The sequence below is a fragment of the Telopea speciosissima genome, chromosome 1, assembly GCF_018873765.1.
Source record: "Telopea speciosissima isolate NSW1024214 ecotype Mountain lineage chromosome 1, Tspe_v1, whole genome shotgun sequence".
Lineage (NCBI taxonomy): Eukaryota > Viridiplantae > Streptophyta > Magnoliopsida > Proteales > Proteaceae > Telopea > Telopea speciosissima.
This window is the reverse complement of record NC_057916.1, coordinates 70,762,635-70,774,411: the sequence shown is the minus strand read 5'-3', so window position 1 is coordinate 70,774,411 and position 11,777 is coordinate 70,762,635. Positions and strand designations below refer to the sequence as shown.

Here is an 11,777-nt window from a genome sequence, read left to right as displayed (position 1 = left end):
GACATGAAAAAAAGAGAGAATTTAACTTGTGGAATCCACTCCAACCCCCAACTTTGAACCCTTTGCTCACCTGCAACTCGTCTTGCTCCCCATTCCACTTCTGCTTCTGCCCTAAATTAGGGCTTCAAAGAGAGATGTTTAAAAACTCAACCCAAACAATTCGATCATGTAAGTAGAATATCTCAGCAAAATCAGAAATCTGAGACTAATAATTTGAGATATTGGAGAGTCCTACTCTAGTTAGGAAACCAAATGATGCAGATAGGCGTTGGACAAATTAGATTTGAGAGTTTTTGGAATGAAATTTTGTCAGGTTAACCAATGGTTGCCATGAGCCTTGCGTGCATTTCTTCCCTCCTCTGATTTCTACTTCTCTTCTTCTTCTTCTACCCAGCTACTGTTTGTGTTACTGTTGATAATACCAGGCAGAGAAGGAAGTGATTGAACTCCTTGCTGCTCTTTGGTTTTGACCTGAGATCCTAATTGGAGGCAGTATCCATATAGGTAATCATAATCCAAGGGTTCCACCATCCAAATCAACCCCTGTTTTGAAGATCAATCGTAACCTAAATGTTTGGTTAAACCCATGGTTTAGGTTTAGCAGGAAGAGAAAGAGAGAGGAATTTTCTTAAACTTCAAATCGAAGTAGATGCCAAAGACGAAGAATTTTCCTTTGAATAGAGCAGATGTGAGTCACTGAGAAGAGGTTCCATATCTGAAATCCACCGGCAATGGAGGGCAAAGCTCCCAAGTGTCAATCCTAGGGTCGTAGATCTCGACGGCCAAGCGGTCCTCGATGTCGACAAGACCACCAATGAATCTGACTCCGCCGACGACGATGAACCGAGAGATACCAGACTCGTCATCAAAGACACCAACGAAACAAGCTCGGGTATCATTTTCTTCCATTATTGACTACTGGAAGAGAATCAGAATAAAAAATCAAGAATCCAGAATTTGTGATTAATAGATAAAAATGAAACAAAAACCCAGAAAACAAGAACAAATTAAAACAAAAAAAGGAAGAGGTTGATAGTGTAATAGTTGATTCAACTAATCCATTATAGTTACCATCCAATTTGATTGGTTTCAGGGTAGGTTTGCTTGAGGATCGAGATATGTGAATTGCAGATTTTTGTGGGGAAGATGAGTAGTTGCAGGTTTTTTTTTTTTTTTTTTTTTGGTGCAAGGGTAATTTTGTCATTTCACCCCATGTTTTTAACACTATTAGTCATGAATTGACGGAATGGACCTATCTGTTACCGTTTGCAAACCTCAGGGGGGTACGCAGAATTTTTCAAACCTGGGGGATAAAAATATCCTTTCGTCAAACCTAAGGGGGGTATATGTAAATTTCCCTTCTTTTTTTTTTTGGTGCAAGGGTAATTTTGTCATTTCACCCCATGTTTTTAACACTGTTAGTCATGAATTGACGGAATGGACCTATCTGTTACCGTTTGCAAACCTCAGGGGGGTATATGTAAATTTCCCTAAAATTAATTAGGTGGGTGTGATCCACGCTCACGGAAATAAATAAATTGAATCATTTAATTTAGAGTATGTGATCCACTAGCACCGGTAAGGTTGCTCTATTGCAACCTAGTAGTCCTAGGTTCGAACAAGGAAACAGTCTCTCGATAAAAAGTGGGGGTAAGACTACAAACATATGTCTCTCCCAACACACTATAGTAGCGGGAGTCACGTGCACTGGATAGTGGATACACACTTTTTTAATCTTTTTTTTTTTTTTTTCTCTTTTAAATCCACTAGCATCAAAATACATAAATTAATTAGTTAATAGGATTTTCATCTATACAGCCAAACTCATGAGTACCATAACTCGTACAATTCTTATTCAATACAGTCCTTTCATTAATGGGCTCATTTTTCTTTGTGCTGCAGTGCAGGTTGCGCCCAGACACATGGGCCTGTCACTCAAGGAAGCAGAGTGGTCATTGCACCCACTCCCATGTGTCTAGGCGCAGCCTGCGGCCCCAGCACAGAGAACATTCTCCCTAAAGGAAAAGAAAAGCAAAGAGAGAATTGATAAAGCCAAGTTCAATAGTCGTGTAAAAGACTACCTCTACCACTTTAAAAAAGAAAGAATAAATAAATATAAAAAGAAAGGATCACATAGTGCATAGAAGAAATATCTAAGCCAGCTAGCAGTAGTTAGTACAACGTTGGAGCTCATTTCTCATAATCACCACCTAAAGTCAAGTGTTTCGAACTAAAGCTCATATCTACCAAGTAGATGTTCATATAACTGTTATGTAAGCACCTAAAAAATAAATTCTAGAAACTATACTCAGTTACTCACCCTAACCAATCCTGAGTATCCAACAAAATGACAAGGAAATAGATTTTTGTCTCTAGTGAGTTGGTGAGTTTGTATCCTCTGTCCCTTCATTTTTCTGAATAGCCGGAATTTAGTTTGGGGGAAAAAAAAAAAAGACATGGATAGTTGAATCAAGCCTATATATAAACACATCTCCATTCCTTGCCTTTCAATCCTCCAAGCTCATCATAAGCTCTTCTTTTAATTCTCCTTGGCTTTCAACCCTCCAAAACACAATCACCATGGAAGGAGAAAAACAAACTCCACACATTGTCATTCTACCAGCTCCAGGATTGGGTCACCTTATCCCCCTTGTTGAATTTGCCAAGAAATTCCTCCGTGACCATGATTTCTCCATTACATTTACAATCTCGACCGACGGTTCTCCAATCAAATCACAGAAAAAAGTCTTGGATAGCCTTCCCAAATGTGTTGATACCATCTTTCTCCCCCCTGTTAACCTTCAAGACCTCTCCAGGGATTCAAGAATTGAAACCCAGATCTACCTCACTATAGCCCGTTCCCTACCTTTACTCCATGAAGCTTTTAAGGTCTTAACCGCCACAACTCCCATTGTTGCCCTGGTTGTTGATCTCTTTGGCACCGATGCATTTGATGTGGCTAAGAAATTTAATGTTCCTTCTTACATATTCTTCCCTTCAACTGCCATGGTATTGTCATTGTACCTCCATTTGCCTGAGCTTGACGACAAGTACTCTTGCGAATATAGAGACCTGTCTGAACCAGTGAAATTACCTGGATGTGTGCCAATTCATGGGAGAGATTTCCTGGACCCACTCCAAGACAGACAAAATAAGGTTTATACATGGACCTCATACCATTGCAAGCGTTTCAAACTGGCTAATGGTATCCTGCTAAATAGCTTCATGGGCATGGAAGCAGGCGCTATCAAGGCTTTGAAGGAGGGTGGAGACACAAGTTTGCCACCTATATATCCAATTGGGCCACTCATACAGAATGGTTGTATGAAGGATGGACCTGATGTTTCTGGGTGCCTAAGATGGTTGAACAATCAACCCCTGGCGTCTGTATTGTTTGTTTCATTTGGGAGCGGTGGTGCCCTCTCGAGGGAGCAGTTGAATGAATTGGCGTTGGGATTGGAGCTTAGTAAACAAAGATTCTTATGGGCTGTCAAGAGCCCAAACGCTACCTACTTCGATGCCCAAAGCATTGAAGACCCTTTGGTTTTCTTGCCGGAGGGTTTCTTGAAGAGGACCAAAGGAAGGGGTTTGGTGATACCATCATGGGCTCCTCAGATACAAGTGCTTAGCCAGGTCTCTACTGGAGGGTTCCTTACCCATTGTGGGTGGAACTCAACCTTAGAGAGTGTAGTACATGGGGTACCATTGATTGCATGGCCACTCTATGTAGAACAAAAGATGAGTGCAGTGATGCTGGTGGAGGATTTGGAGGTAGGTTTGAGGCCAAAAGTGGCGAAGAATGGGATAGTGGGAAGAGTAGAAATTGCTACAGTGGTGAAGTGCTTAATGGAAGGGGTAGAAGGGAATAGAATACGGAAGAGGATGAGAATGCTCAAGAGTGCAGCTACTAAGGTGTTAAGCGAAGAAGGATCCTCTAGAAAATCACTCTCGGAGGTAGCATGCAAATGGAAGTCTCAAGTGGGGATGTGAAAACAAAGTTCATAGATTATGACGTTTTGTTTTCCATCATAAGATGCAAATTAAGTAAAAAGATTCTCATCATAAAATTGTCATATAACTTTCAACCTTTTTTTTTATTTTTTATAATTAAGCCCCAAGGAGAGTGGATCTCATGACCTCTTACTTTTGAACTCTCAACTATTTTCTGTAACAAGTCCGTCTAAAAGTAACCACTTGCTTACAACAAAAGACGTTGTAACCTAAATTGTAATGCCCTAATTTTTGGGATTTTCTTATTAACATCCCTTAAGGTGTCAAAAAATTTGTATATTGACATTTTTTTGCTTTTATTATGATACATAATTTTTTCTAATAAAGGTACTAGTGTCATTTCATATGTATGCTCGAAAATTGTGCATGAAAACGACACCTTTTCTTTTCTTTTTTATGAAAGACAATGACACCTTTTGATATCGATATAATGATATAATGATATATCACTTTCAACCTATTTTTAAAAACCTTTTTATAGCCCTATCTTAAAGAACTTTTGAGAATAAGACTAGGAGCTAGTAAAGGAAGGATGCCTCATTCAAACACTATCTTTTTTATTTTTTAGATGGAGAGTACGTTTGTAAATTATCACTTTCTCCAAAGCTTCCAATGCTACTATAAATCAGATTTAAGCAATCTTGGATTTGTTGGAAAGCTTTTCAAGAAAACTTTCCAACAAATCCAAGAAGCTTTCCAACAAATCCAAGATTGTTTAAATATGATTTATATTGAAGGAGTTATGCTCCAGTCAAACCTTATTCGATACCATGTCCAAGAACAATATACTCCATCAAACTTGGGTCAAAACCACAAGTATTATTTTGAGTGTTCTCTATGTGAAACTAATGCATGGATTGGGTTCAAAATGTTAAAAAATAGGCAGCACAACAAGAATCAGAGCAAAAAACAACTTTTGGGCTTTGAAACCAAGGTTCTAGTTGGCCTGGAGAAAGTACCAAGTTTCGTTCGAGATATGGTCGAAACCAAGACAATCTCGATTTCTGACTGATTGAAACCAAGATTTAAAACCTTGGTTATACTGCCATAGACCTATACTATGTGGGATTGACTGTATGTCATTCATATAAGCCCAAATTTGTATGTATGCGGGTGTGTTCAATGGGTGTTGGACACTAGTAGCATTGACTACCTGAATCAAATAGTTGTTTGGCCTCTTGGTTTGAAGCTAGGAAATTGTCGTAGGTGCAGCCTCCTAGATCATTCTGGGTAAACGGGTGAAGACCTAGCATTTGTATACAAAGGTGAAAACTAAGGGTATTTCCGTTGGCTGTGGGTGTAGTCAAAACAGTGATGAGTAGATGTTGAGGTCACTATGACCATTACTCTGTGCACGTAGGCAACTTGTCGAAGCATGTATATCTTGTGTAGTGTGAATGTGTGTTTATTGTATATTTGAAGTGACATGTCTGCAGAGTGAGTGTGCACAGTCTGGTAGGTCTAGCTACTTGGCGATTACAGTGCGGATGTGCATATGATTGCAAGTATGATGGATTGAGGGCGAGCATACACTTGTGAGTATTTGTGTGAGGAAGTGTCGGCAATACAATGGTTGTGTATGAGATAGCTCCAGGCAACAGTGAGGGATTTCCAGCAGTAGCCATAATAGCTCTTGGCAGCAGTAGCTTGTGACTGTGGTTATGTGTGTGTCTCTTAGTCAGAGTTGTCAGACTTGAATGGTAGTGTGACTATGCATCCAAGAGAGCTATATATGTATTAGTGTTGAGTGCAGGGGCTCTCAACAGGTGAACTGAGTGTGAGATCTGTTGAGAGAAAGATTTTTAGAGTCCACTGATTCAACCCCCCCCCCCCCCTCTCCTCAGTGGCCATCATTGTTCAATAGTATTATGTCTAGTTCATCTCACAAGATCAGCTTCACGTGCTCCAATGTGAGTATCTGGTTAATCATAGATGGTTGCCCCAAATTCAATCGAGCATTACCCGGAGAGAGACTGTAAAAGTCTCATTTTCGGTCAAGAACCAGGCCCATAAAAGAGACTCCAAGAACCTATCCAACGCAACGTGAAATATTTCTGAAAAAAAAAAAATCCTTCAGCATTTCATATCTACACCCTACAACAAAATACCTTCTCAAGCCTCAAAACATAATATAATAAGGGAAAAGTTTTCATACACAGTCGTGCAAATCATGTATGTGAGAGGGTCTCTCACAAAGAGTTGGAAAAGTCATAAATCCCCACCCATTAATTAATGCCTTGAAACTCCCACCCTCTCACATACACGGTTTACACAACGGTGTATGAAAACCTTTCTCATATAATAAAAAGACCTTAAAATCAATTTGTCAGGCACTAGTCTTTGCGGGGGAGAGAACTATTTCGGTTCCCATAATATGGAAGCCGTAAGTTGTAACGCAGTCAAACACAATGGAAAGCTGTAAATCACCATGTGGAGAAAATCATGCATAGACTTAGTGAAATTGAATATACAGATGCAAAAAAATGAATCACTAATTAGATCAATAATATTAAGTTCTCTGGATAGCTTGACTAGAATAAATAAGCCAGGTTAATGTCTGTTACAAGATTGATTAATGAAGTGGAAATGCTCTGCAACGGTACCTCAAAGGGCATGCAAAATTGCTAGAGGTGACCAAGACAGCACTTGAAAATTAATCATAATGAATGGCATTCAGATTCTATGCTTCAACTGCGGTATCACCAACTCCCCATAGTCATCAACTGTAACCTGCACAAGGAAAAACCCAATGCAGGATTATATCCTCCAGCGGGATGTTGCATAAAAGGACAATTAAAAAGAAGAATTTAGGACCTCATATTTCTCGCTGCCACAAGTGTACTCCACATGCAACTGCTTAGGTTCTCCAGGACACGGATCATAGAACCCCATGATGCCTGATTTCTTCACACCTTCATGGAGCTGGAGCAGCAGATGGAAAATCATCAGAAAAGGCCGTAATCAGTTTGCCCAGCACAAATAACTATTTCACATGTTGGGCCCAATTGGGCTCCATCTATCAGCAAATAAGTTGATAGCGGCCACACAATGAACTTAGGCGTTCACTTAGACAGCTAGCCGATCACCAAAGGACTTTGTCAACTATGGTTTCAAAAACTACAACATTCAACTCATGTGATGTCAATTAATATTAATAGCAGTACTTATTACACATTATATGATTTGAAAATACGAAATGTTATCCATAATAAAATATAGAACTTCTCCACAGTACAAGCTTATGATAAATATTTATCCCTATAGTCCTATATAATATGAAGTATAAGACTAGCACAAGGAAATAACATCTGAGGTGGCAAAATGCCAAGGGACATGCCTAGTTTATCATCTATTGCCCCAGCCTGGGAACTGGTTCATTGCTTAAGCAACTGCCTTTGTCAACAGACTGGGCCCAGACTTCTAAACAACTTCTTAAGAATATTAAAACATGCGACATGCTACAAAAAGTGAGATTTGAATGACAATTAATCTTAGACTAGTAGTACTGTAGTAGCACATAAGGGAAATTAGACATCTCAGTTGTGAATCACATGTTCAGTAAACTTGGTTCCCCAACAGATGAGGTGATTTAAGATAGAAATCTAAAGAAAGAAAGAATCTTGAAAGAAATGTCAGGACCGGAAAAGAACAAGTAGAGCAAAATTTTCATCCTACCTATGGGTCGAAGAGTAACATAAATCAGGGAACTGTGCAACCCAGACAGCAGATTCCCCATACTTTATTTGGTTTTCCAATTCCTCTTTCTTCCTTCCCAATCATTTCCCTCTACAACAACCACGATGACCTCTCTTGCTCTCCATCTCTCTCCGATGATGAGAGCAACAACCCCCCATCTATCTCCTATCTAAATGAAAAATAAAGGACTATAATATGACTATATAGTAGAATCACTGGCTTAGAATCAAATGCTTTCACTGACATTACCTTTGATTTCTTCACCTACTCCTATCTCCTCTCTCTCCCATCTTACTGCCAGGGCTTTTGAGGATTGGCATCATACGGTTGGACAGTCCAATCTGGATCAGTATGGGACAGAATCAATCAGATCAATTATACAAGATAAATCAACCAGTCTACTGTTCATTAGGTCTTTTCTCCTCGGACCGGCTGATCCAGAACAATCCGGATCTGTATTGCCTATGACCAATCCAAACTAATATATCCTCAAATCAAAGCTCGCCCCACTATTGATGGAAATGATGATGAGTGTAACAAACCAGGGTCTGAAACAAGTACCTGCCAAGTATAGAAGAGAGGAAAGAAAAGAATTGCTGAACCACGATTATGTCTATCATGACTATCATCCTTTATTCATAATAGCATACCAAATAGACTTGTAGTAAGAGTATACACTGGACAAGACTAAGACTAACTACCAACTAAGGAAACTCAAAGAAACATAAGCATATCATGATAGGGACACTCCCCCTATCGTGATCACCAACTAATCCTTGGAGTATACCACAGGGGATTTAACAATCATACCCCACCACAGGGGATTTGACAATCACACCCCTATGGTATATGTACACAACTTAAAAACTCCCCCTCAAACTGAAGTATATATATATATATATCAAAGGCTCCAGATTGGAACAAGAAGAATAGATATTAACAGTCAAACCAATCTTGAACATTATAGCAGTCGTAGACGCCAGTAAGCACAGAGAACTTCATTCCGGTATCAATACCAACTGAAGCACACCAATCATCAGCAGCAATAGTAGAGAAAATTTTTGTGTCGAATAAATCCAGCCAGCAAAAGGGCGCACCCAGTGCATGAAGCTCCCGCCACTGCAGGGTCTGGGGAGGGTCATAATGTATGCAGCCTTACCCATGCTTTCGCAGAGTCTGTTTCCAGACTCAAACCCATGACCACTAGGTCACAATGGAGCAACCTTACTGTTGCACCAAGACCCACCCTCTCGAATAAATCCATCCAGCAACGAACTAAATGTGCAGCAGAGAACATCAACTGCAATCTAAAATATCATAGCAACAACACCATAAATCCTTCTCTAGGAAGGCAGGTAGTAAGTAATAATCTTCACAAAGAAGATAAGGTAGCAATGATATGATTAGTAAAGATCACATGATTAGAGATCTGATTAGTAAAGATCAGACACTTATGAACCCCAAATAGAGGTTACAGATAAAATTGCAGCATAGGTTGCTGTGAACCAAGTAACAGCATAAGGTTGTAGGGAACCAAGTAGCAGCATTAGGTTGCTGGGGACCAAGTAGCAGCATCAGGTTGTTGGGGACAAGAAATGAATGTTTTTGCTGAATACTATAAATAACTATCTTCATAAGATAAATTGTTGTTGAGGACACGAGTAGACGATACGAACAAGCAAATAATAATAATCTTCGGCTGATGACTTGAGCAGATAATAATAATCTTCAATCAGCATCAGAAGCATTACACGGGGACAAATAATACAGAGGATGCAATAAAGAATATTCCACCATCATATGGCAACAATAAACAACATCTTGAAGGATGAACATCTCATAAATCTCATAATCAAGTGCAGCAGTGAATAAGATCCCAGATAGGCCAGATTTAAACAAATATGAGCAAATAATCTCCAATAATAGAAATATCAACCATCACTCCATGCAAGTACCAATCTTAAAAAAAAAATGCAACCCCAAGCTGATGTGATCTAAGGCCGACCAAAGCAATAATACTGCAAATATGGTCCCACCCAAGCAAGAGAAAACTCCAAAGATGTCAATAACAAAAAGTAATTTCAGTTCTGTAAGTATATCAAGTTCTCAATGGCAGTGGCAGGGCATTAAACAGAAGCTCAGAGGTCTTTGGAAGGCATAAAGGAGTTAGGACTCAAAAGGGATTCTTATTTAAAGAATAGGGACAGACTTGGAACCAAAATAAAAATGACAAACCAGAATAGAAGTAAGGAGCATTATTGGAAAACAGCAACAATATTAGAAGATAAAGACAAACCACGAACTATGTTGTCTTCAACCTTCATTCCCGAGAACCAAGGGGTTGGGGGAGATGGTGGAAGGCTCTGGCGGTAAAGCGATGATACCAGAAAACTTCCGACGACAGCAAATGCCATCGACAATAGCAGAAAAATAGCACCAACACCATTCTAAGAGAAAATCACTATTGATCACGAGAGACACTTCAAAAGGGGAACAAGTTGGATTTTAGGTTAGAGATGTAAGTGAGAGAAGGAGGAGAGGTTGAAGAAGAAGGAGATGAGAAGGAGAGCAAGAAGAGAATAGAGAGAGATATTTCGGTTGTGAATCTTGTGTGTTGGAGAGACTTCTCCACACTCTATATTACTTGAATAGAACTAAAGAAGTTATTACATCCATCTCCCTAGGGAGGTATAAGGTAAAAAAGGACAAACAAGATAAAATACATAACAAGGCAACTAGTCCAAAGTCTAGTTCCCAAACTACCCCTGTTATATATCTACTAACAACTCTAACACTCCCCCTCAAGCTGGAGAATATATATCATGCATTCCCAGCTTGCTTAGAAGAGAACTAAACTGAGGAGAGGCAAGTGCCTTGGTGAGAATGTCTGCCAACTGATCACCAGTCTTCACAAAAGGAGTACAAATGCAGCCAGAGTCTATCTTCTCTTTGATGAATTGTCTATCAACCTCAATATGCTTAGTTCTGTCATACTGAACAGGGTTGTGGGCAATACTGATGGCAGCCTTATTGTCACAATAGAGTCTCATAGGGTCCTCAGTGTCAAATCCTAGTTCCTGAACAAGTCTTTTCAATCATATGAGTTCACACACTCCATGAGCCATAGCTCTAAATTCTGCCTCTGCACTAGATCTGGCTACAATGTGCTGTTTTTTGCTCTTCCATGTAACCAAATTACCTCCCACAAAGGTACAATAGCCGGAGGTAGATCTCCTGTCTGTAATAGAGCCAGCTCAATCTGCATCAGTGAAACCTTCCACTCTCAAATGATTGTGTCTGGCATACAACAGTCCTTTCCCTGGGGAAGACTTCAAATACCTAAGAACGCGATACACGGCATCCAAGTGGCCACTTTTGGGAGCATGCATAAATTGGCTCACCACTCCCACTGCATATGAGATATCTGGGCGTGTCATAGCGAGATAGATAAGCTTCCCAACAAGCCTTTGGTACTTTCCCGCATCAACCAGAGAAGGACCACAATCTTCCCCTAGTTTGTGATTTTGCTCAATAGGAGAATTTGCTGGTTTGCAACCCAACATCCCTGTCTCTATCAATAAATCAAGAATAAACTTCCATTGACATATGTTGATTCCTTTCATAGTCCTTGATACTTCAATTCCTAGGAAGTACTTCAAGGGGCCCAGGTCTTTGATCTCAAACTGTTGTGCCAAGTAGCTTTTCAGTGTACCAATCTCAGCTATATCATCTCCTGTGACCACAATATCATCCACATAGACAATAAGAGCAGTGATGGTACCATTGCCCCGTTTGGTAAAGAGTGTGTGATCAGCTTGGCTTTGGGAATATCCATTCTTCAAAATATCCTGTTGGAAGCGTTCAAACCATGCCTTTGGTAACTGTTTGAGACCATATAATGCCCTCTTAAGGAGACACACTTTCCCTTCAGCTGAAGGCATTTTGAAGCCTAGTGGGGGTTGCATGCACACTTCCTCTTCCAAGTCACCATGGAGAAAGGCATTCTTCACATCTAACTGATATAATGGCCAATCTTCATTGGCAGCCAGTGATAAAAGAACTCTTATAGA

The 11,777-nt window shown here is 39.8% G+C and overlaps 2 protein-coding genes across 2 annotated transcripts in view; one reads left to right on the top strand and one right to left on the bottom strand.

Annotated features, from left to right (window-relative positions):
* Positions 1 to 2,580: 2,580 nt before the first annotated feature.
* Positions 2,581 to 3,990, top strand: LOC122648496 (hydroquinone glucosyltransferase-like). The gene has a single exon (XM_043841703.1). The coding sequence runs from the start codon at positions 2,581 to 2,583 to the stop codon at positions 3,988 to 3,990; it is 1,410 nt and encodes a 469-aa protein (XP_043697638.1).
* Positions 3,991 to 6,444: 2,454 nt separating this feature from the next.
* LOC122648495 (chaperone protein dnaJ 13-like) overlaps positions 6,445 to 11,777 on the bottom strand; it is a 116,493-nt gene continuing 111,160 nt past the window's right edge. The window contains exons 12-13 of the mRNA XM_043841702.1: positions 6,826 to 6,933; positions 6,445 to 6,741 (exon numbers count right to left, since the gene is read on the bottom strand). Of these exons, the coding sequence (XP_043697637.1) occupies positions 6,685 to 6,741; positions 6,826 to 6,933 (165 nt within the window). The 3' untranslated portion in view covers positions 6,445 to 6,684. The remainder of the gene's footprint in view (positions 6,742 to 6,825; positions 6,934 to 11,777) is intronic.